We start from the raw sequence: 24,769 nt of genomic DNA on the forward strand, positions 1-24,769 counted from the left end.
TCCCAGCAGCTTGAAATTAACAGAAAATTTCCAAAGCTCAGAGGCCCAAAGTTCCGCGTCGGCAATGGCTCTCTTCAGACATCGCTTAGCTTCTCTGATTCTTCACCGCTCACTTCTCCAGCCTTTATCCCGATCTCTTTCTTCCGGTGAGCCCTAATTTTTCCTGAATCGCACTAACTGTTAGATGCAGCATCATCGGAAGAAAGAGAAGCTTGTTTTTCCCGATCTCTTTCTTCCGGTGAGTCCTCCGGGTGGAGGTAGTTGCTGATGTTCATTCAATTGGTATCTTTTTCCTTTGTTTTTTTGGAAAAATCATTGTAGATTGGGATTAGGATATTAAATGACTGAAAATAGGGATACGTATATAGATTGGTGGAATTGTAAATTTGTAATGCATTGACGATACTTTTGTTTTCGCTTCTTACATGAGCCAATTTTCTTGCAATCTTTTTTTTTCCTTCCTTTTTTTGCTGGAAGATTTTAGCAGTGGTTCAAGGTTATAACAGCTCAATTTGAGAGGTAGTTCTGGGATGAACTCAAATGCAGAAAACTGAAGCCCTTTGATTCTACTTTCTAGGGTACTTCAATTAAAACGCAATACTGTTTCTCAGTGTAGGAAAAACTCAACGTGTAAATAAAAGCTCAATCTTTACTGTAATAATGGGGGAAATTCTAAAAAATCTCTCTTTATGGGATCATAACTGGATAAAGTTACGCAGGTTTCGGTTTCCTATTTGATTATTCAAACCAAAATGCATGTGTCCTGTGTCGTGCTTCTGGCTCCTCTTAACAAAGGGACGGTTGGCAAAAGGGTTTTGGAATTGTCAATTGAAGGCTTCATTGACCTGAAAACTTCTAAATTTTGTATTATATTTTCTGGTGTATTGGAAAATATAGTAGCAAAGCAAGCAAAGCACGAGGCTGGAGTTGGAGTGTAGTTTCCATGAATACAACAGGTCAATTATAATTCAAATTTGGCACCCTTCTTCCTTCGCATTCTAATCCTCGGTGTACAGAGAGTCAAAATTCTAAAAAATTTCAGCCTCAGCTTCTTTTGTGAAGTTTGTGCCCTAGCCTGTGTTGGGTCAGTTTATTGATTTGTTGTAAAACATGGTTCAGCTAATTGTGAAGATAGATTAAATATGTATATTTGATGATGGAATTGCATGGGGATATGTTTGTTGATTTTTGAAGTAATTACATGTCGAAGAAGCAGCTTTGTGAGCTAGTTTAAGTTAATTTCATAAAAATTCAAGTTCAAATCGATTGATAGGATGGCAGGATTGACTTATCTTGTGCTTAGCTTCTCCATTTCAGTGATTGAAACCATTCACAATATATGGACCTCTGTTTCCCTTTTGTGAGAGGGGATTGTGAAAAGCCTTGACTATAGGTGCTTGATCCCTATAACCCTATATCTGACTTTAGGACGTGATACTTATGGTAATGTCTTCATTTTCAGGGGCAAATGAAATAGTGGATCCTGAAACAGTGCCTTCATGGAAGTTTCCGTCAATGATGAACCAGATGTTCACACTGGACATCAGTTCCCAAATTGGGAGTTGTATGCCGCTGTCAATGATGCGGATTGGGACCCAGATCCACAACATCGAGATGCGACCTGGCCAAGGAGGGAAGCTTGTTCGTGCGGCAGGAACCTCAGCAAAGATACTTACTGTCCCGAACAGGTCTACAAGGTAAAGTATTTATCTCTGAACTGAGAGATATTTTGATAATGTAAAAATTAATTCATTTGTTAACATTTTGATTAATTTTAGGTACTGTGAGGTAAAATTGCCATCTGGAACCACGAAACAGATAGACACAAGATGTAGGGCGACTATAGGGATGGTGTCAAATCCAGGGCATGGATCAAAGAAACTGCGAAAGGCTGGTCAAAGTAGATGGTTGGGGCGGAGGCCCGTGGTGAGAGGTGTGGCCATGAACCCTGTTGACCATCCTCACGGTGGTGGTGAAGGAAGGAGTAAGAGTAGCGGGAGCCATGGTCGTGTGTCTGTTTCACCCTGGGGGAAGCCTACTAAAGGCGGATACAAAACTGCTAGGCCCAAGAGAAGGAATTAGGGAGGAGAGAATCATCCGAGGGATTTTGTTTCTTTTTTGGCTGAAAAGGTTTGGTTTCTTTTTCACTCGGAGCGTCTCTTTATGTGACATCATGATCTTTAATAGGAAATACATATTCTCCTTGCTAGTTTGATGGCCGAAAGGGTAGAATATAGAGGATAAATTGCGCTACGAATAAACGAAACTTGAATGACGGTTAAATCCGATTATATACCCATTAAATAAAAATTTCAGTTGTCTGATAAAAGTTTATATCTGTCTTACGGTTATTAATCCGACACTTGTTTTTTCCAAATTTCAAATATAAATTCCTCTTTCCCAACCTTTTTTCACCTTGGTTTAGCTTTCATCAATTCTCATCATGAAACTATAACTTGGTGGTTGATATACGCTTACAAAAACCCAAGCTTAAAACTTGATCGGAATTTTATATTTTAACCTCAAAAGTACAAAAATACAAAGCAAGAAATCGTCTTCCTCATCCACCACAAAATCCGACAACTAGGCCGTTGCACGCACGCCAATAAGCACACAAACACATGCATACACAAAAACATATATAACATAGCTACGCGCCCACACCCTATTCATGAGACACAGCAACGAGCTGCTTCCCAGTATTACGACCTGAGAAGAGTCCAATTAGAGCCCCTGGTGCGCTTTCAAGCCCTTCTGCTATGTCTTCTACATAAGTGATCTTTCCTTCCTTTATATGAGGCAGAACCAAATCAAGAAATTTCGGGTATAGGTGGTAGTAAGCTGCAACGAGAAATCCTTGCACACGGAGTTGTTTTCCTATAATACTCGTCAAATTATAAACAGCTTCAGGCTTCTCCAGATTGTATTGTGAGATCATCCCACATGCCCCTATGCGGCCATGGACTCTCATGTTGAGTAAGACTGCATCAAGCATCTTCCCTCCGACATTTTCAAAGTATATATCTATGCCTTCAGGGAAGTACCTAATTAAAACAAGATTGGAATAAGCCGCGAAGCCAAGAGAGACGAAACACAAAAACTAAGTTGTTTGAAATATAGGGGGTGGTATCATGTTTTTAACCCGTTAATAGAACATAAAAAGCATGCACGGCCACCGAAAAGTTGAGGGATTGGGTGTACTGTCTGCCGGCCACCCCTTCCCTCTGCAATTGAATTCCAAATCATGAGTCTAGCAAGATTTTTATTTTTAAAAAGGATTCCAACTTTCAAAATTTATTGTGGTCCGAGGAGAAGCTCACGAATGGAGATGAATTTATAAAACAAATACATAAACAAAATTCATCGTGTTTCAAATCATTCCATGGTGGCAATATCTGTTCATTTTAAAAAAAAACTCACTTTTTCAAAGCAGCATCCAAGTCTTGTTCTTCTTTGTAATTAAATGCATCATCAAATCCAAATTTGTTCTTCAAAAGATCAACCTTCAACAAAAGGAAAACGATATGTTGATTCAGGAGCCTGATCCAATATAGTTACGCCATTGAACCACTGTGGATTAGTAGAAAAAAGAATACAAGCTGCCAAGACATAAGCCTAGTACGGAACTTCACTCCCAATACGGCAAATACTAATTCATTAGGTGAGAGGGCTTCTCAATTTTAAGTGTCGCTTCTATATTCTTTCAGGAGATGATGCGAAATCATAAGACTGACCTTGTCTTTGCTTCCTGCACTTCCAACAACATAGCACCCCGTCAACTTTGCAAATTGGCCGACAAGCTGACCTACAGCTCCAGATGCAGCTGAAATGAACACGGTTTCTCCCTTCTTGGGAGAGCAAACCTCAAAAAAACCAGCGTAAGCGGTCATGCCGGCCATACCTATCAAGCAAGATGATGTCCATTAAAGCAACAATGAAAAGAAACCGAAAGAAAGCCACATATACAAATAAATTTCTCACATCAGTAACTGAAGCATTATTCCAATTTCTTTTTTCTTTTTTAAATTGTGTTGTTCTATAAGGAGGGTAAGACAATAATGATGCAATAATCATGAAGAAAACATGAATAACCAGTCTAGCGCATCAAACTTAAATTATTATGGCATCAGAGTTTCAAAAGCTTAAGTTGATCATGTTATGAAGTGGAAATATCGTGTGACAATATTATGTTATGATATGTTGGTAATCGACCTTCCTGAAAAAATAACTTAATGATGTGTATGACTTACCAAGAAGTCCTGTATAGTAGGAAAGTGGCACATTTGTGTCTTGAATTTTAAACAGTGAGTTTGGATCTGTGATAAAGGAGTACTCCTCCCATCCAGTGATTCCCCATACCAAGTCATCCTTCTTGTAGTTGGGATCTGAAGAATCCACTACTTTGGACACTCCATATCCCACAATAGGCTGTTATCAGTTTTCATAAAGTTAAAAATAAAAAGAAGGCAATTAAAATGATTGATAACAATCAGTAATATTATCTGTAAACTTTCATTCCATTTCCTTAAAGTGGTTAGCATGATCACGCTACAACTATTTTCTTTCTACTTTTTGCCAATTAATTCATCCACTCTGCCATGAAAAGGACAGAAGGTCAAAATGAATGTTTTGGTCTTCATCTTGACACACTCACACACAGTCACACATAGAGGCAAACATGAAGTCTGAGACATTTTGAACCCGAGGCGTGTAATTTACTTTTTTTTAGTCATTTTTATGACTCTAGAAACGAACGACTTCGAATAAAATTGGGATAAGTTGGGATAAGTTCCGTGAATAAAGGCATTCAGCTAGGATCATGACAAGATTTAATTAGTTTTACGCCAGGTAAAGCAATGCACAAACAAAGCAATAATCTCATCACTTGTAAATTTTACCTATAATGCATTGTACTTGAATGTTTGCCTATTGACTGCTTAAAACATAAATAAATTGATGTGAACCCTATAATAAATGAAGGCAGATGATACTGAAGACTGAAGAGAAGAGCAAACAAATTTCTGGAATACAATACTTTTGCAAGCAACTTTTCACCCAAGAATCAGTAACTTAACTATTGTTTCAAGATCATCATTGGAGCTACACATGGACATTAGTCAGTCTATCATGCTAAACAGAAATTTTCCATCAAAAAATTCCGCTTTTTCAGTCAGCTCAATCTGTTAAAAATTTCAACTGGCAGATTTATTGAACTAAACTACTAAAGTAACCCAAATTTATTCAATTATAATGGATCCCCCGCGTACAATCACTAGCATCTAGAATAAATGAAAAATAAGTCAATGCAGTAGCGTATCACTTCAACTTCACCTTTCCTCCTCAAACGTCAAGCACGAACATCAATTAATACTTAAATACAACGAAATCTGAATTAGATGTTGAAAAACAATTTTTTTTTTTTTTTAAAAGAGAAGCCATTAAAAGTACATAGCGAGATTGATATCTTACAGATCCCAGAGTGAAGGAGCTCGCGTAGCCTCCTTGGGATTCCTGCATCCGATTACGCATGTAAGGGTCGCAAGACAAGTAAAGATTCTTCACCAAAACGGCGCCGGAAGAATCTGGGGGAAGTTTGAGCTTGATAACTGAGTTTTTGAGTGACATATCGGATTCTTTTGGGGAGCCTTTGATGTAGTGCTTCAATACAATCTGCTTGTTCACCACTTCATCTGCCATTTTCCAAATCACTGTAATCCGTGAATGAATTTGTGGATATTTTGGAGATGAATCGTGAAACTGTGGAATCAATTTATATGAATGTGAAATGTGTGTGATCGCGAGAATATGACGTCTTTGATTACGTATAAGGCAGCATTCTGGCAGCATCGATTTAATTTGGATTGTTACAATTGTTTTATTTTATCCGTATTTGTCATTTTATGATTTTTTAACAGGAAACTAATGACCAATGTAATATTAATAAAGTGCGGATATGAAATTAAAAAAAATTATAAGATTAAAGTTAAAATTCGATAACATGTAAGATCAAAATTTGAAAGTAACAAAATTATAACCTCAAAACTGAGATTTTCCCTCATATCGATATGTACATATAATTTTCGATTAATATAAAGTTAAGTTATTGAGTGAGATCTTCGTCCGATCGAATACATAAATAATGCTATTTATACAAAAAAATAAATAAAATTAACTACTAATATAAGCTTTTTCTTATACGTCTTTGTTAAATATTGTTACATATTTAATTATGTTCGATTCAATTTGATACTAACTTTTGGTCCTACATTTTCGACCATTTTTCTCCCAAAATATCATCCATCGCTCACAATTATGCAAAACGTCAAAATCCACAATATTAATAGCGTCTGCCGTCTTATGGATTTGTCATATTTTATTTCGAAAACTATTCATCGTTTGGATTAATTATAACAACGATGATTTTTGTAGGGGCCGAGATTTAATCTTCATTGACATATGATTACCACATTTCTAACTCATTGACACATGTGACACATCGCCATTCCCCACTTAATTATCACTGTTATTTTTTTTTAAAAAAAATTTAATAAAATAAAATGACAAGCAAACCATATATCTTGGCTGAATTTCGACATCAAATTAATATCAGCAAATCTTATTTTAAGAATCAAATAATAATTGAACAATATTTAGACTAACGAAAATATTGAAAGTCGTCCTAGAAAATCTTACGGTCTACTATTGTCAAAATAAATAAACCCAAAGTAAACATTTGAATATATGTTAAAGTGCGATTTACGTAATACGTAATCAAAGATTATTTTACCATTCACACCAAAACAAATTACTATCTCGCTCGCTTCCCCTCTACTGCTACCAACTCCTAACTTTTCAGTACTTTCGAACCCATAAAAGGGTGACAATCATCTAAATTTAAAATTTTAATCTACTGTAAACAATATGATCGAGAATTTATAAGAATCATCCTATATTTTGCATTGAAAATTATTATAAAAAAAGTAAATTAAGAGGAACATGTATATTTCATTATTTATTCCATAATAAAATCTCGTATGGACATTCCATACAACCTCATGAATCATGAACACAATAAATATATATATATATATAGGTAGCTAGTGACTACAATTATTAAAGGAGCAAGCGCATCGTGAAAGCAATGTAGTTGTGTCACAATGAACATCATAGAGATCTGGCCCAGCTATTCTCAAGCATTCAGGTATGCATATTTTTATTCCAAGTTTCTTGCACCAGGGACTCGGAAACTTAAACGTACACTTGCCCGCGGGGCCACTCGTCTTCGTTATCGTTCTGCCCTCGAGTACTGATGCTGCAGATCTAGAGAGAACTACAATTACAAACACACCGAGGATCCAAATCTTCTTCATAATTATACGTAATATTCGTGCTAGCTAGAGGATCGATCGAGTTAATGGCTTTGTGTCGTACGTGTTCATTTGTGTTACTGTTACACACACATATATATATAGATTTAGAAGATTCAGGATTTTATTTTTTTTCCCAAAGTGAAATTCGATTTTATGGAATGATTTTCTCTCGGGATCAAAATTTTGGTTCTGTACATTTTAAGAAGATTTAATGAAAATATTTTTTTTTAAAAAAATTAGACTGGGTTTTTTCTCCATTTATGGACATTGGCAAATTCATTTACGATATTTTTGAGTAATTAAGGTTGATTGTTTTTTGATAGGGTAATTAAGGATGATTGACCAACTTACTAAAAACAACAATCAATAAAAGGTACAATTGCCAAAAAAAATAAAAGTGGATTGCATTTTAACATAAATTGGATTGTAAATATCATTCATCTATAAATAATAATAATAGTAGTAGTCTATAGACTCTCTACACTCGAAAATTCACATGCATAAATAATTTATGTTATATTTAAAAATAATAAATTTTTTTTATATATTTTTAAATTGAAAAAATTATAAAGTTGAAAGATGATAATTATAAGTAGTAAGAAGTATTTTTGTTCATCTATTAATTTGACCAAGGTGATTTAAAACTTATTTTTAGGAGTTCATCTATTATTATATAGATATTATGTGTTTGGTTACAAAAAAATCAAACGATTGAAATTCTTTTTATCGCAATAACAAAGTTTTCCACAGTAAATCCGAAATTCTTCAGGGATTTCAGATTCGAGGACCAGGCCCACTCTAATTTCAATAACCCAATCCTATTAGAACTTGGGCCTGCAATATTATTATTTTTTAACACACTTTATTAAGTTGGCTAAAACTTGTAATACGGCCCATTTTACGTGATTACGTCTAGGGGTGGGTTTTCGGTATACCGTATAAAAAATATTGGCATGAAAAAAATTCATATCGGTACCGATATCGAAATTCTGAGATGTTGGTATGGAAAAAATTCATATTGGTACCGAATAGATACTGAAAAAAAATTCAATATACCAAAAAAATGTCTATATTTCGAAAAAAGTTCGGTACGGTATCACGAAAAGTCGGTATTTTAGTTCGGTATCGTGAGCAGAAACCAAATTATCGAATCAAATCAAATCAAAAAATTAAACTAAATTGAATTTAACATTAATAAAAAATTTGTTGTTTGATTAAAAAATCCAAACCCAACTGATTTCACAAATATATAAATTTTTAATTATATATATCTTCTACTTTAGTAAGAGTAGAGCCATTTAAAAACTGAATTTTGGCTCCACACCAAAATTTTGTCCATGATCTACCCCTCCCTATTTCGATCGGCTGAGATTGAAATTGATAGTAATACTAATTGGATGTTTTTCATTTTCCATTACTCACGTTTCTCATTTTCCTTCTCCCATCAATTCACAAAGGCCCTGAGGTGCTAAGTTGATGGAATTACGACCAATTATTTCAAAAAAAAATATCAATCGATCGAGGTTGTTCGGAGATTTTGTTAGGATACTATTGATATTGATTTGAAGTTAATTCGAGTTTTTTTTGTTTAAAGACACAATAGCCAATTAGATCCTTCGACGTACTGACTACCATGTTCTCCCGAATCCAAAATCCATACTTATAGGGTAATGTTACACGTATAACCACATTTGTACTACACATCGATCTTACACCATAAAAAATTTATTTTTCAAATCTCATGATATAATCGAATACAAAATCTCACGATATAATGTAAAAATCTAACAATATAATTTTTGTAAATATTTTTGTACATATTATATCTTTAGCATTATTCATACATATACGCATCCGCATTTTATCGAGAAAAACAGGAATCATACTCGATTCTCCACATAAAGCCGGATGTCTATTGCTTTTCGACTACATTATTTACCACTATCAGAATTCGCTTTTGCCATTTTAATATATCAATTGCATGTAGTAGTCAGGGTCGATCCTAACAATTTTTGGGTCTGAATCTAACTTTTAAAAGAGACCCCTAAATCATAATGCGCGTTCATATTCTGTACAAAATGATTACTATAAAACAACTCTTCTAACAATTTAGAGCTAACAATATTGATCAAATTGTTCAGGAATTTTTTTTTCTCAATTAATAGCATAACCAATTCATTCAATCTTTTCACATAACATGGTTTATTGAGGATATGTTTTTAAAAGCTTTAAATTTGATAAATTTTGTTTTTCACTTAAAACTGTAAAAAGTATAGTCAACGAGATTTTATAAGCAATGTGAGTATTTGAAAAATATCCATCAATTTTTTTTTCAAATAATTCACTACATCCATTGTCGGTTTTGTTTCTCTTGGTAATGAGAACTTCAATAATGTCAACTCCAAGAATAAATCGTGCTCATTAATATCAGAACAACCCTTATGAGTCAGAAAATATGTTTTTATATTGGTCCAATTACACTAATATATAATAAATTTAGAGAATAAAAATGTTTTTTTGTTTATATTGGATACGAGAAAAATAATTTATATTTGAAAAAAATTATCAAGAGACATAGGAATAATAAACTTCATAAATAAATTTATCAAAAAGCCCATAAATAATTAAAAAAATTATATTAGGCAGTAGGCAAAGAAAAAATAATTTTCTGAGATATGAATGAAAAAAACCCAAAAATAATTAATTTATATTGGATCAATTTACACTTTTATATAATAAATTTTTTTTCAAAATTACGGGCCCCGAAAAAAAATGGACCCGAGTCGGACGACTCTTCGGCCTCCAAATAGGAACGGCCCTGGTAGTAGTCGGCTCACTTTATAAATCCTACATAATTTGTGACATGTTTTTGCTTCCATTTTTTTGTTTTAATAATCATTCTCCTTCTCAAACAAAGAAACCTCTAATTTTAAATATCTTTCCTGTTTACTTTGCATTTTCTATTTTGGTGAGACAAGTGATGCTAATCCTGTACCACATTTTGCAATTGTGCCTTTGCCCGGCCCGGTGCATTTGTATTTCTGAAATTTGTTTATAAACTTTTATATTGTTCAATTATTCAGAAACAATCTCATCAATTAAATGCAGCATTATATATCGCTATTGAAAGATAAACAAGAGATACAAAGTACGTAGCAACAAGAATTTATTAATTGATTCTTACAATATTTTATTAATAAAAAACAGTCTTTCATTTCTCAATATTATTAGAACCGCGATAAATGATATTGAGGTTTTGTTTTTCTATGCATGTAAAGGAATTCGTGGTTGCACAGTCATGTCTTAGGTAGATCAAAAAGGTTTATCATGATTATTTGACCTCGACACAATTGACCAAATGCCAAAGAATTTCCTACCAATGGATAGAGATTAGTAGAATTTGGTTCTTCAAGGAAATATTTAGGCAAATTTATCATGATTTAGAAAATTTAGTATTAGCATAGTACTCATAAAAAGTAATTTCTATTAGACGATCAACTGTGCAGCTTCACTTTTAGGCATTGATTCAGGGTATATTCATTTTAATTAAAAATAATGAAACATAAATTAATTTTCTAACTACTAATATTAGATTTAACCATAGTGAAGAAATATTACTAACAAAAGTTTCATTTCAAAATAAAAACTTATTAATCAAATTTAGAGTTAATGTGTTTTTTTTAGGTAAAGAGTTAATGTATTTTTGTACTAGCATTTTTCGGAAAAAAAAATTTCAAAACAAAAAAAAATTTAATATTTAACATTTATCTACCTGACATAAGTAAAATTAAAATGATATATATTTTATGTTATAAAAATTTTGTTGTTAATCACTAGAACATATATTACCAAATAAAAGAATATTTAAATCTTATATTTTAGTCTTAAAATTTAAACTTAGTATTTATATTTTTTTAAATCTAATTAAGTCATTTAAAATAACTTTTAAATCATAAATAAATAAATAAAATAACTTAAAATTTCTTTAACACTCGTAAATGGATTTATGAATTTTCCGGACGTTAGAATATTACGAGTTTATAATAATTTTTATGTACATTGAAATTTAGCTATTTTTAAAATTCTTATGTAATATTTGTAATGACATAATCATACATTACGATGTTAAATTAATGAATTAATATCTATATTAAATCAACATACAATAAGTTTTGGAGATGATAAAAGACATCTGGTTTCGGGACACAAGGAGATCAAAAGACTCAAATAGATCAGATTGCTCGAGCAGATCAGAATGAACATGGAAATACAAATAAGACCCAAATGACTTATAAGAACAAACTGATCTGTGTTGTTAATTATATTACTTTACTGCGTATTTTCTATTTGCCTAGTAATCAACTCAACTTTACACTACAAAATTTTTCCGCATTGATCAAATCAGTCATTGCACCAAGTTTTGTCTGTTAAACAAAATTAGACAATAGTTGGTAACTCAGTTTAATTGCCACAAAAGTTTTTAAAATATTAAAGTGTACATTCATCACCTCTACATACATTTTCTATCATAACACTCTATATCCATATTGATTTCTATCTAATTATAATAGTTAGTTAATTAGAAATTTAAATTATATTTAAAAATAATTTCAATATTTTATTTGAAAAAAATTAAACTTTTTCATTCGAACCTCAACTATCTTGCTTTATTAATACTTAATAGTTAATAGTAGTAGATAAGAAGGATATAATTTACTCCCATGCATCCATTTAATTCGAATCCTTTGTTAATTAAAAAATAAATGAATTTATGTGTTAAGAAAAGGTAAAATAAACAAATTTAATCTACTCAACTGAATAATTCAACACTTTTTGCATACAAAAAAGGGTGTGATTTGGCCATTCGAGCCAAACTTTAATTATTTGGTTCTAAAGTACATGTGGGTCAAAGTAAATGCATTGTATTTGTACGGTAATTGATTAGATCAAATTACAAATTGGACTAGGTTAGTTGTACACAAATGAAAGTAAAAGTGGGTTCGTTTAACCAAAAAAGATATCCACAGTAGACATGACATTCAACTAATTACTGATCCCCAAGTGGTGACTACTATTTGTTTTTCTAACCTCTCTAAAAACACAATAATCTTATTTTTTGAGTTAAGTTTTACAAATTTATGCAGATTTAGTATGAGTGTGAAAAAGACGCTTAGATAAAGTTTGTAAATTCTAAAAATAAATGTTTATAGATTTTTTTTTAACAAATTTGTAATTATTTTTAAAAGTTGCTAGCACTACCTTAATTTGTTTGTTCATCAATCTTGCCCCAATATTTTATTTTTGTTATTAAAAATAACAATGCCTAGCATAGTGCATAGATCGATCATCATAAGCTTGTCAAGACATTTCGTAATTAAGCGCATAAGGTGTGATAAGTAATAAATGCATGTTTATACGTATTGGAAAATTAATTAATTTTAAACTCCATTGGTAATTAGAAATTCTATTCAAATATATAATTTAATTACCAATTATGTAGATCCACATCATCGATACATTATTGATCTGAAAAATCATCAACCTAGCTAGGCAGCCCCAAGACAGTTTTGTTTTGTTTGTTATAAAATTGCATACCATATTTCAATTATATACTCGATAAATTCTCCCGAAATTAGGTACGTACAGTAAACCTATCGAATTAATTTTGTTTGTTTTAAATTCTCGATTTCTAGGGCTACATTAGGACACATTAATTCGAAAATGACCAAAATCGGACCTAGATAGCTATATGGGGAACATTATTTCAAGTGGATATTTTTTTTTGGTCTTTCGTTTTTAAAAAAAAAAAAAAAAAAAATATTTTGGTACAAAATAAAGATATGGTCATGAAGATGAATGCTTATAAATACCTCCTAATTAAACACATCAATGACACACAACACAATTGAATCACATAACTAAATAACTTAGCAAAAAAATGATCCAAATTCTCATTTTAACCATCTTCCATTTCTCACCATCATCATCTGCAGCCAACAAAGTCTACAACGTTATGAGTTTCGGAGCAAAACCCGATTCCGAAACGGACTGCGCAAACGCTTTTCTTTCTGCATGGGGTGCAGCCTGTTCTACCAGGCAACCGGCGACGATTTACGTGCCACCGGGACGATATCTTTTGGGAAATATTCGTTTCGATGGGGCTTCATGTAAAAACAATGCAACAACCATTCGCATAGATGGAACTCTGGTAGCTCCTTTAAATTATAATGTTATAGGGGATACCGACAGCTGGGTGAAATTTGAAAGCGTCACCGGAGTTTCGATATACGGCGGAGCCCTAGATGGGCGAGGCAATGGATTGTGGGCTTGCAAGAATTCTGGCAAGACTTGTCCTCAAGGAGCTACGGTATGTCAAACGTGGGAATTAATAAGTTAACGAATTTTGTGGAAGATTTATTTAGTAGGTTTAATTTGCATGTGTTAAACACATTTAGCATGACATTTTCGTTACATTTCAAAAATAAAAATTTATGTCTCATAAATATCTACTTGTTTTAACATGACTTAATAGTAATTTGAATATGATTTCTCAGTCATTGTTGTTCCACAACTCGAAGAAAATAATGGTCAACGGATTAACCTCAACAAACAGCCAAATGTTTCACATTTTGTTGGATGGATGTCACGATGTCGAATTCGTCAACATGAAAATTTCAGCCCCCGGAAACAGTCCCAACACCGATGGTATTCATGTGCAACAATCTTCTGGAGTCACCATCGCCAACTCCCACATCGGCACCGGCGACGATTGCATCTCGATCGGCCCCGGTAACTCGAACGTGTGGATCGATAGCCTCGCATGTGGCCCAGGACACGGGATAAGGTACCATGCATGCATCGACCTTATAATTTCACAGTACTATGGTGATTTTAACATGCCTAATTTTAAATATATATATATATAAATTTTTAAATCTTTTTTTTTTGGGGGTGGGCCGGGGCAGTATTGGAAGTCTTGGTTGGGATATGGAAGAGGCAGGAGTAGAGAATGTGACAGTTAAAACAGTTACATTGACTGGAACTGAAAATGGATTGAGGGTGAAGACATGGGCAAGGCCTAGCAATGGATTCGTGCGCAATGTTTTATTCCAACATATTGTGATGGTTAATGTCCAAAATCCGATTATTATCGACCAAAATTACTGCCCCAACGACCATAATTGTCCCCACCAGGTAAATATATATATGATCATCCAAAATCTTAACTCAAACTAAATTATAAGTTATCAACTTGGAGTCATCAATTCGTGTTTTTGCCGTGCATATGTCACACCACCTAGCTAATTAATTAATTAAAAAGAAAATTCTAGCATGAATTTATGATCAAAACATGAGTTATTTTTGGGAGCTCGAGTGTACTATAAATAATCTGTCTAGTACACTAATTTCTTCAGAGCTCGGGTGTGAAGATCAGCGACGTAACGTATCGAGATATTCATGGAACATCTGCGACGGAAGTGGCAATAAAATTTGGCTGCAGTAAAACATATCCCTGCAAAGGAATCACCTTGGATCAAATCAACCTTTCTCACGGAGATAAAACAGCCCTTGCATCCTGTACCAATGCCCTCGGCACGGCCACCGGAGTTGTCCGCCCAACCAGTTGCTTTTAGGGGCGCCGGGAGAAGTTTTAAGTTCTAAATCAACATACATATGTAACATATACATTATATACATATATATGATATGTATGTACGTACGTATACGTGCGTTCGAGATCTATGTCATCTCGGGGTCTTTCATCATTTATGTTAAGTGATCAGGTGCAGAATGGCTCTGCCAGAATCCTTATCTAGCAAGTAGTCGAAATTAAAATTTCCATAAATTTGAGCATACTCAGCTATTTATTAACTAATATATAGCATCAATATTATAAGAATACATGTTTTAAGCAAGATTCTAAAACGCGTTAGGCGAGCGCCCACCCACGTGCACCGCCTAGCTCCGTCTGCCTAGTGCCTAGGTCTACGCGGCCGCTTAGACGGGTTTTTTTACAAAATATGTATATAAATATTTTATAATATCAAAAATTTAGTCAAAATATGCATAAATATGTTTAATATTTTAATTAATATTTTTTCAATCATCCTTATTAATGTGCATAAATTTTTTATGTGGATATATTTCTACAAAAATATGCATAACTTTGTTCAACTATTTTTTAAAATATTTTATTTTATGTTTATTTTTTTTTTAAAAAAAAACATCGAACTGTACTAGGTTGTTTGTTACTCGCCTAGGCAGTCGATTCTTCGAACACCGCCTGGATCCACCGATTTTTTAAAAATCGGGGGGTGAGTCACCGACTCACGTCCTAAAACCACTTAAGCGGCGATTTTTAGAACAAGCGTTTTAAGCAATTGCGAATCCTTATGTGACAATAAAATTTGATTGCAGTAAAACAGAATCCTTATCTGATCCAACTGCGAATTCGATTTTTTAAGCAAATTGTTGATCAATATTTGGATTAGTTTAATTATTTTATAGCACCAATATTTGGCCTGCGTCAATAAAGTAGCCAATCATGCATGCATCATGAAATAATAAATAATTTATAATAAAAATGGCGATTCACATGCAGCGCGCCTCCCCAATAATATTGTGTGTTCACGCATCTCAGAATATAAATGACTTTGGTTTTAGTAGAGAAAAGAGAATTTTTTTTTTTTAAAACAAAAGTGTTTTTATTATCTTAAATGTGTTTGGATAAATTTTAAGTGCTTTTAAAAGCACTTAATTAAGCCAAAATAAGTGTTTTTTAAAAAATTCATATTTATAGCTTTTCAAATGTTTTTTTTATAAATCAACTTTAAAAAATGTTTTCAATATATTTATCCAAATACAAAATTATTTCAATTTTTACTTAAAAAATTACTTTAAAAAGCTAAATTAAAAAACACTTATTTTTTAATAAAAATTACTGAAAGCAAACGGGCTCCATATTTCTTTACTAGCAATTGCTGCACATGTATGTATCATTTTAACGTGCTTTTTTACATGTTATTTGCGGCCGCACAACACCACAATTATATATAAAATCGAATACCTAGCTAGTTTTTTGGCCAGCTATCTAGCTAAAAACACATGTCCTTTAAAGACGAAATTATATATATTAATTTCTATGAGTTTATATATATTCATATAATCAATCTCGCTAATTGTCGCAGGAATTATGGCTAGAGAGAAAACGTACGGTAAAACAAATCTATAAGAATACATGTTTTAATATTTTTTCCATAACGAGATTAAATGAATCCATCGAGAAAAATCTTCCAACGCGCAAGTTAGTGATCACCTCTTGAAATAATCAAAAGTAGAGAGCTTTTTGAATGCTAAAATTAACCTCCTTTAAATGGAGAAAGTGAATGATATTTATAGAAAAATTTCAATGGACTAAAAAGGCAATTAAACTAAGCAAAATATTTGCCAATTTAGCTCTACAGGGGCTAAAAGTTCTTAATTGGGCTATTATTTATTAAATCTCCTTAATTTAACCACTTTATTATTGGGTCTTATCGCCATTTGCATTCACCTCCCATACTTTATGTATTTGACATTCACCTTCCTTATCAAGTATAAATTTATAACATACAAGAGAGGAATCTCAAAAACAAAAAGTGCCGGAGAAGTGAATACAAATTACCCTTTTATTATATAAAATATGATACCATCATTACTAAATTGTTAATTGATTGGCTTTACTTTGAAAAATACCCTACTTAACTCGTTATATATATTTTTTAGATAAAAGGAAATCTTATTGATTTTACATTGAAAACTGTTTTCTAACAATATAGAGAAAGAATATCCAATCAATCTATAACATAACATATTATACATATATGCTACTTCTCGGTCTAAAAATATCTAATTAATCAAGAAAATAAAGAATATTGTGTCAAATATATCGACTCATTTTTGTACAAGTTCACGCACTTCATTAACTTTGTGTGCTAAATTTTCTGTCCCAAGCAATGCAAAGCCGTTTTCAGTTGAATGTGAGCAACCCATAAAGGTTAACCAATTTCTTAATTTGCGCCGATACATTGTTGCCTCCTTATTTCATTGACTTGTATTAAAATACACTTTCCCTTTCTATTTTCTTTTTCTGTTAAAAAGAAAGGAAAAAAGAAACCACAAATGAAAACACACAAGCTTTTTACCTCCAAATCACCTATAAGTATGCAACTCCCCACTACCCAAAAACTCCCAACTCCCAAAATTTAAACCAAAACCTCCCCCCTCTCTCAAACCCCACTAAAACTCTCTTACAAAATGTATCTCACGAACTCTATAGCCAACACCATTTTTCTTGCACTTTTCTTCATCTTATACCACAAATCATTTGCCACTCCAAACATATTAAATGTCATGGATTTAGGTGCAAAGCCAGATGGAAAGACCGACTCCACCGCCGCTTTCTCGACGGCATGGTCCTCGGCCTGTGGCGCCACAAATCCCTCCACCATTTATGTGCCAACAGGAAGGTTCTTGCTCAAGAAGTTACACTTTAGTGGTCGTTGCCGCAATAAGGCCATCACCATTCAAGTCGACGGCACCCTTGTCGCCCCCCTCGACTACAACGTCATTGGGAATGCCGGTAACTGGCTACTTTTCGAGGGGGTCGACGGTGTTTCTATTCGAGGTGGCACCCTCGATGGCCAAGGTGCCGGCTTGTGGGCTTGTAAGATGCATGGAAACAACTGCCCTAGTGGTGCCACGGTAAGTGTTTTTTTGTATACTACTAGTGTTTTTGGTTCACTTTATGTTGCTATAAAAAAAATCAATCAAAATGTGAGTAATAACATTTTGTTATATGTTTATTTGATTTTCTCAAGAGAATGATTTCCTTAGATTGGGTTCAAAACATGGAATTTTTTTTTGTGAGGATGGATTTTTATATATTTATAAAAAAAGTATTTGTTTTTAGTATTATGGTGCAAACAAGCTAGGCTAGTATTAAAGCTCGGAGGTTTCAAAATGAGAGGTTATGATTTCTCGGTCATGTGGGATGTTAAGTGACCATATTTTTAGGAAATTAACGACTTTTAGGTTAGTGAGAAATTGTATGGTCACGATATTTGAAAGATAATAATCACACATTAAATCGATTTTAAATTTGAATAAATTACATAACGTAAGTGTCTAATTTCTCCAAATGATTGAATAATGCACCTGTCCACTAAAATTCTTTAACCGACTTGTTCGACCAAATCAATTATTATATAGTTGTGTGTTTCTTGATAAGTCAACATTGCCAAACATAAACTTCGCTAACATTATCAGTAAATTTACTAAATCCCGAATCAAAATTTCATTCAAATCATAATCACATATCGTATATTGCACGCATCATGTTTTCAAGTTGCTCTAGCTATTTGACCTCTAATATTTATTGTCCGATAATAAGTCTGTTTAAATTCGAACAAACATACACTATTACTACTATTATGTGAGAAACTATAAGTTGGTATCTTTGTATTTCCACAAAAATATAAAATAAATACATAAAAACACACACTCACACACACACCATAAACCGCCTCTCTCCACTATTATTTCAATTTCTTTTTTTTTCATTTAACTATTTATGAAATTTTTCCTCTCAATTTTCTTATTTAATATATAGTACAATCATTTTGTTTGACAAATTTAATTATAATATAATTTTATTATAAAAAAGGGATTGTTTAATGTTTAGCATGTAATGCGTGCAACAAAAGGTCAGTATTAATTATGTTTAAATTTGAACCAGTACTGTCATTGTGCAAATTTTGAAAATTTCATTTTATCTTGCAGTCTTTGGGACTGTCGAATTCAAAAAACGTAGAAATTATTGGAATGAGATCCATAAACAGCCAGATGTTTCATATCGTGATCAATGGATGCGAAAACGTGAAGTTGCAAGAAGTCGACATTTTGGCTCCGGGAAACAGCCCCAACACCGATGGAATTCACGTCCAATTGTCCACCGATGTCACCATTTTGAACTCTAAAATTAGTACCGGAGATGACTGCGTCTCGATCGGGCCTGGAACCACCAATTTGTTGATCGAAAAGGTCGACTGTGGCCCCGGACATGGCATCAGGTTATACAATACACAACATTAATTTTCGTGATCACTGAATTTTTTTCTTTTTATTTTTCTATCGGAAATGTTGATGTTACCCTGAAATGCAGCATCGGAAGCTTAGGCAAGGATTATGATGAAGCTGGAGTACAAAATGTGACAGTTAAAACGGTTACATTTAAAGATGCACAAAATGGTCTGAGGATTAAGACATGGGGAAGACCAAGCAAAGGGTTTGTTTATAATGTTGTGTTTCAGCATGCAATAATGACCAATGTGCAAAATCCTATCGTCATTGACCAAAATTATTGCCCCGGCGGCAAAAATTGTCCTGGACAGGTACTTTTTTCCTTTTTTATTTTATTTAAAATATATATATATATAACTTACAAATTATAATATTATGAGCATTTAATTTTTCCATTGGATGATACATGATATATATATATTTTTTGATCGTGTTATTTGATGTAGGTGTCAGGTGTGAAGATAAGAGATGTTACTTATCGGGAAATTCATGGGACATCAGCCACTGAAGTGGCTGTGAAATTTGATTGCAGCAAGATGAAACCCTGCGACCAAATCAAATTGGAAAACGTTCGCCTAAGTTATCAGAATCATGTGCCAAAGGCTCTGTGTTCTTATGCGGCGGGGACGACAACCGGTCGAGTCGAGCCTACGAGTTGTTTGGTCTAACGACGAGCCCACGAGCTAGTGAATGATCGATTTTGCTTGATCACATGTGGCGTGGCAGCTACATACATTAGCAATCGCCGCCCTCAAATGAAATTATATGTAAATTTTCGTGTGATTTTTATTTTAAATATATAATGCAATCGCTAGTTTTGGTCCCTTTTTCAATCGATTTTCAACTTGCTTTAAAGTTCAATTCTTAGTAATAACATTTTATTATATCTGTCTGTTGAAACATATTTCAGTATTTCTCACGTCTCTAGTTGTAGACTTGAAAATGAAAACAGTACGTACGACATTCTTTTCAAATTTCAGTAAACCCTCCAATATTGACCGCTGACTACAATGACCCAAGAATTATACTCAATTTGCACGTTGCTGTAGAATCCAATTATTACACACTTCGTGATGATATGGATGGCCCAACGGTTAAAGCCTAAAATGGATTGTGTATTTTAATCAAAATAGCATATCAACAATCCTCTTTATCAAAGATTATTAACTAAATACATTTGGCTCATCTCCAACAATTAATAAAATATTGGATGACTATTTTATAATAAAAGGGTGATTATTTCAAAATAATAATAACAACAATGTGATTATAGGAAAGGTCGATGCTGGCACATGTCAGATTCAACGATTATGCAAGTGAAATGTTCGCGCGACCATCTTGACTATCTCATTGGGCACTATCCAATGAGTTAGCATCGAAAAAATCGTGATTATAATAGTAATCAATAGTTAATTAATATAAAGTAGGAAGAAAATATAATATGCAAAGTTTTTTTTTAATCTTCTCTGAACTTTATTTCTTGTTATTAATAATTTTATAGGAAGGGATAAAAAAAAATTACGAATATAAGAACAAAATCAGGACATGTGATCTAACTCCACTAATATCCAAAAAAGTTGTGCATTAAAGTCAGGAAAATTGCAGCTACCCCAGTTGATTGATTGTGTACATCATATGTGGATAATTTCTGTGTGATTTTTATGTGGTTCTCCATGGATTGAAGAAAGTTCCGATCTTTAATCTTGAATCTTGATGGTGGCTATTGGAAAAAGTTCTCTTAATTTCAGATTTTGCGTCGAAATCGAAACAATTCGGGCTCCATTTTTTGTGCAAATTGGTTATTTTTGGAAGCGGTTTGAAAGATTACATCCACTTTAGATTGGGGTTTTATGGATTTAAGTTTGTAGATGGGTTCTTGTGAGGTTTGGCAAGAGTATCGAGGTTGAAGTTTTTAGCTTTATATCACTAGCAAGATTCCCAGGTACTTTGCTCTCTTATCTAATTTTTCTATCTGTTTTTTTTAAATAAAATAAAATAAGAGTCATCTTTAAATTCTTGAGGTGGTGTGCTTAATCATTTAAAATATGTGAAATTTATGTTTGATCACGGAGATGTAGTTGAGTTCAATAAAGCTACAGCTGAGTGAAACAGAACATTCATTACAGGAAACTTTCTTGCCTGGAATCTCAGAAGTTTCTACAGATATGGAGCCTATTATGGAGAAACAAAGGAGTTTTCGTGGTATAGTGATGGAGAAACAGAAGAGCTTCAAAGGGTTGATGGAGAAGCAGAAAAGCTTTAGGCTAGCAATGGAGAGGCAGCTGAGTTTTGGTGGTGAGAGGAAAAAGAGCAAGGATTCACCGGGGAAGCGAGGGGATTCCCCTCTTCATCTTGCTGCTCGAGCGGGGAATTTAGGGAGAGTGAAAGAAATAATTCAAAAATTTGAAAACATTAACAACGGTGTAAGAGATTTGCTATCGAATCAAAACCAAGAAGGCGAGACTCCTTTATATGTTTCTGCAGAAAACGGGCATGTATCAGTTGTTGGGGAGTTCTTGAGTTATTCGGATGTTGAGGTTGCCTCGATTGCGGCTAACAATGGCTATGATCCCTTCCATGTGGCTGCCAAGCAGGGTCATCTTGGTAAGTCTTTAATCGAGTTCTTTTTCAACTATTGTTCATTCTTTACGGAGGGCTTTTAGCTTTGGAAGCAGCATTGCTGATGATTGTGCTTTCTTAATGCTTTTGGTGGTTTTGGCTTTTCTTTGCTAAATGGGTTTTTCTTGGCGTATCATGTACATACGAGTTCCTAAATGTTTAGGTTTGGGTTCAATTCGATCGGTTGAATGAGTTTACTCTAGTTTTTCTTCTAAATTTATAATAAGGCACCATGTAAAGATTATAGATGACATCTACGCGATTTCTTCTGCTACTTGTGATGCTATATTTTGTAGTCTTGCAAGGTTCTTGAAATATTGATGAGTTTTAATTACAGCCCCATTACATGATCCATGTTGGGAGCTGGCAACTAGCATCATAGATATGCCTAAACTCATAGGGACTTCCCTCGCACCCTTTCCCAGATAACGGGAACTCTTGGTGTTCAAATTTGATTTTTACCCTCATCATTTGTGGAGATGGTTGTCTAAGGTGGATAAATGTGAAGGCTATTCTAGATTTGTGGAGTTGGCTGTGCATGCTTGATGCTTGTAAGAATGATTAAGCTTAAATTAAATAGATGAATCATATCTGAATTTTGTTTTCCCAATCTTGGTGAGTGTTACAAGTGTTCAAATCCTTGGCCTTTCTTATATGTCAGATGAACTAGTAGTTGACTCTGTGTACAATGAATTTGTACAAGTATATTGGAATAAAATCTGAATAAAAAGAAGTGACTGAACCCAAAAAGGGGGAAAAAACTGTACAAGAGATTTCACGTGCTCATATTCATCAGTATTTCGTAAAATTACAGATGTGCTGAAGGAACTGCTTCGTTTTTTCCCCAGCCTAATCATGACCACAGATGTTACCAATTCTACTGCCTTACACACAGCAGCTGCTCAGGGACATGTTCACGTTGTAAACCTCCTTCTGGACATTGATTGCAACCTAGCGAAGATTGCTCGCAATAATGGGAAAACTGTGCTTCACACGGCAGCAAGGATGGGCCACTTGGAAGTGGTCAAATCCCTTTTGACAAAAGATCCGAGTACTGGTTTTAGAACCGATAGAAAAGGCCAAACTGCATTGCATATGGCTGTTAAGGGACAGAATGTAGATATTGTTATGGAGCTTATAAAACCGGACCCGACTGTATTGAAGTTGGAAGATAACAAGGGCAACACTTCCCTCCATATAGCAACAAGAAAAGGCCGTATTCAGGTTTGTTCAAGAAATCTTGCTGTGGTTTTTATTCTCACGGTGGCTAACGCAGAGGGACCATACCCCGTGTCCCTCGCTTTTCAATGTTTTTCAGAACTTGTGTATATTATGCTTTGTCTAAAATTTCGTCATCCTTGTTTTGCCTCCCCTAGACAAGAAACCTACTCCGTTGCTAACATTCTCCCTGACTTCTGTTATTGTATTTTTTGTTTCGAAAGTTGATGTAGATATTGTTTCCTTACCTTGCAGATAGTACGGTGTTTAATAGTCAATGAGGGTATTGACTTAAATGCAACTAATAGTTCTGGAGAGACGCCTCTGGATATTGCCAGCAAGTTCGAATTTCCCGAGCTAGTTACCATCTTAAAGGAAGCAGGAGCTATGCATTCTAAAGATCACGGGAAACCACAAAGTGCAGCGAAGCAACTCAAGCAGACTGTCAGTGACATAAAACACGATGTCCAGTCCCAACTCCAACAGAGTCGCCAGACTGGCTTCAGGGTACGAAAAATTGCCAAGAAAGTTAAGAAGCTTCACCTCGAGGGTCTTAACAATGCCATAAACTCCGCAACAGTCGTGGCTGTCCTTATTGCTACAGTTGCTTTTGCCGCCATCTTCACAGTACCTGGCCAATACGTCGAGCAGAAAACCAATGGATTCTCTATAGGGGAGGCCAACATAGCAAGTAACGCAGCTTTTGTAATCTTCTTTCTATTCGACAGTTTTGCCTTGTTCATCTCCCTGGCTGTGGTCCTGGTTCAAACATCTGTGGTTGTGATCGAGCACCAGGCCAAGAAGCAGCTCATGTTCGTTATAAACAAGCTCATGTGGTTGGCTTGTCTCTTTATTTCAATTGCTTTTATTTCACTTACTTATATTGTGGTTGGATATCATGAGAAATGGCTTGCTATATATGCTACCGTGCTCGGCTCCATCATAATGATGACTACGATTGGCTCAATGTGCTATTGTGTGGTTCAGCACCGGTTGGAAGACTCGAGAATCATAAGGAGAGGTAAGACGCTCTCACATTCTTTTTCCGCGTCTAATATGGTGTCCGATCCCGAGACATACAGCGAGAGATACAAGAGGATGTATGCTCTTTGAAACACGTTACCCGTGCATGGTGAACTTTATACGCTTTGGAAAACTCGGCCTGGAAGCTCGACTCGAATGGCGATTTTGATTGTTTCCGGGGTTGAGTAAAGGGGAAGTATTCATTATGGTGATGCAACTTTCATAATATATATATGTATGGGATTGATCCTACGCGGGTTATAAGACTTGAGAGATATTACATGCAGTTTGTGATCTGTCGGAAATCATAGGTTGCAAGAGAGTGGCGATGAGTAAAATTTGTGGTATTTAGAAAGATGTGTGAAATATCATGTATTATGGATCTACATAATTATAATTTTACTAGATTTTCTTGAGTA

The 24,769-nt window shown here is 34.0% G+C and overlaps 5 protein-coding genes across 6 annotated transcripts; 4 read left to right on the top strand and 1 right to left on the bottom strand.

The window, feature by feature from the left end:
* Positions 1-2,313, top strand: LOC140875592 (large ribosomal subunit protein uL2my, C-terminal part). The gene is made up of 3 exons (XM_073279317.1): positions 1-146; positions 1,463-1,697; positions 1,779-2,313. Exons 1-3 carry the CDS (start codon positions 65-67, stop codon positions 2,080-2,082), a joined length of 621 nt encoding a protein of 206 aa, XP_073135418.1. The 5' UTR covers positions 1-64; the 3' UTR covers positions 2,083-2,313.
* A 177-nt stretch (positions 2,314-2,490) lies between these two features.
* On the bottom strand, positions 2,491-5,815 carry LOC140864898 (2-alkenal reductase (NADP(+)-dependent)-like). The gene is made up of 5 exons (XM_073269339.1): positions 5,470-5,815; positions 4,251-4,428; positions 3,735-3,901; positions 3,421-3,503; positions 2,491-3,044 (listed from the first exon to the last, which is right to left on the bottom strand). Exons 1-5 carry the CDS (start codon positions 5,695-5,697, stop codon positions 2,666-2,668), a joined length of 1,035 nt encoding a protein of 344 aa, XP_073125440.1. The 5' UTR covers positions 5,698-5,815; the 3' UTR covers positions 2,491-2,665.
* Positions 5,816-13,308: 7,493 nt separating this feature from the next.
* LOC140875823 (polygalacturonase-like) lies at positions 13,309-15,042 on the top strand. Its single transcript, XM_073279619.1, has 4 exons — positions 13,309-13,737; positions 13,925-14,214; positions 14,336-14,564; positions 14,786-15,042. The coding sequence occupies exons 1-4, from the start codon at positions 13,309-13,311 to the stop codon at positions 15,002-15,004; spliced, it is 1,167 nt and encodes a 388-aa protein (XP_073135720.1). The 3' UTR covers positions 15,005-15,042.
* Positions 15,043-17,666: 2,624 nt separating this feature from the next.
* LOC140867545 (polygalacturonase-like) lies at positions 17,667-20,158 on the top strand. The gene is made up of 4 exons (XM_073272616.1): positions 17,667-18,113; positions 19,191-19,480; positions 19,573-19,801; positions 19,937-20,158. Exons 1-4 carry the CDS (start codon positions 17,667-17,669, stop codon positions 20,156-20,158), a joined length of 1,188 nt encoding a protein of 395 aa, XP_073128717.1.
* Positions 20,159-21,024: 866 nt separating this feature from the next.
* LOC140878682 (ankyrin repeat-containing protein At5g02620-like) lies at positions 21,025-24,769 on the top strand. 2 transcript variants are annotated; one of them, XM_073282306.1, is made up of 4 exons: positions 21,025-21,432; positions 21,603-22,094; positions 22,924-23,333; positions 23,583-24,769. In XM_073282306.1, exons 2-4 carry the CDS (start codon positions 21,656-21,658, stop codon positions 24,438-24,440), a joined length of 1,707 nt encoding a protein of 568 aa, XP_073138407.1. In that variant the 5' UTR covers positions 21,025-21,432; positions 21,603-21,655; the 3' UTR covers positions 24,441-24,769. The 2 variants fall into 2 exon arrangements, with proteins under 2 accessions (XP_073138407.1, XP_073138401.1); XM_073282300.1 differs by having other exon boundaries at positions 21,617-22,094.

This window comes from Henckelia pumila, chromosome 1, assembly GCF_033568475.1.
Source record: "Henckelia pumila isolate YLH828 chromosome 1, ASM3356847v2, whole genome shotgun sequence".
In the NCBI taxonomy this organism is placed as follows: domain Eukaryota; kingdom Viridiplantae; phylum Streptophyta; class Magnoliopsida; order Lamiales; family Gesneriaceae; genus Henckelia; species Henckelia pumila.

What these genes read in the sequence shown, in the direction of transcription:
- LOC140867545 (XM_073272616.1), top strand. Translation starts at nt 17,667, where the DNA reads ATGTATCTCACGAACTCTATAGCCAACACCATTTTTCTTGCACTTTTC. An exon ending in ACTGCCCTAGTGGTGCCACG is followed by an intron (nt 18,114 to 19,190) that starts GTAAGTGTTTTT and finishes TTTATCTTGCAG; the next exon opens with TCTTTGGGACTGTCGAATTC. An exon ending in GGCCCCGGACATGGCATCAG is followed by an intron (nt 19,481 to 19,572) that starts GTTATACAATAC and finishes CCTGAAATGCAG; the next exon opens with CATCGGAAGCTTAGGCAAGG.
- LOC140875592 (XM_073279317.1), top strand. Translation starts at nt 65, where the DNA reads ATGGCTCTCTTCAGACATCGCTTAGCTTCTCTGATTCTTCACCGCTCA. An exon ending in ATCCCGATCTCTTTCTTCCG is followed by an intron (nt 147 to 1,462) that starts GTGAGCCCTAAT and finishes CTTCATTTTCAG; the next exon opens with GGGCAAATGAAATAGTGGAT. An exon ending in GTCCCGAACAGGTCTACAAG is followed by an intron (nt 1,698 to 1,778) that starts GTAAAGTATTTA and finishes GATTAATTTTAG; the next exon opens with GTACTGTGAGGTAAAATTGC.
- LOC140875823 (XM_073279619.1), top strand. Translation starts at nt 13,309, where the DNA reads ATGATCCAAATTCTCATTTTAACCATCTTCCATTTCTCACCATCATCA. An exon ending in GGCCCAGGACACGGGATAAG is followed by an intron (nt 14,215 to 14,335) that starts GTACCATGCATG and finishes GGGCCGGGGCAG; the next exon opens with TATTGGAAGTCTTGGTTGGG. An exon ending in ACCATAATTGTCCCCACCAG is followed by an intron (nt 14,565 to 14,785) that starts GTAAATATATAT and finishes TAATTTCTTCAG; the next exon opens with AGCTCGGGTGTGAAGATCAG.
- LOC140878682 (XM_073282306.1), top strand. Translation starts at nt 21,656, where the DNA reads ATGGAGCCTATTATGGAGAAACAAAGGAGTTTTCGTGGTATAGTGATG. An exon ending in TGCCAAGCAGGGTCATCTTG is followed by an intron (nt 22,095 to 22,923) that starts GTAAGTCTTTAA and finishes GTAAAATTACAG; the next exon opens with ATGTGCTGAAGGAACTGCTT. An exon ending in CAAGAAAAGGCCGTATTCAG is followed by an intron (nt 23,334 to 23,582) that starts GTTTGTTCAAGA and finishes CTTACCTTGCAG; the next exon opens with ATAGTACGGTGTTTAATAGT.
- LOC140864898 (XM_073269339.1), bottom strand. Translation starts at nt 5,697, where the DNA reads ATGGCAGATGAAGTGGTGAACAAGCAGATTGTATTGAAGCACTACATC. An exon ending in GTGCAGGAAGCAAAGACAAG is followed by an intron (nt 3,504 to 3,734) that starts GTCAGTCTTATG and finishes CTTTTGTTGAAG; the next exon opens with GTTGATCTTTTGAAGAACAA. An exon ending in TTGGATGCTGCTTTGAAAAA is followed by an intron (nt 3,045 to 3,420) that starts GTGAGTTTTTTT and finishes TGTTTTAATTAG; the next exon opens with GTACTTCCCTGAAGGCATAG.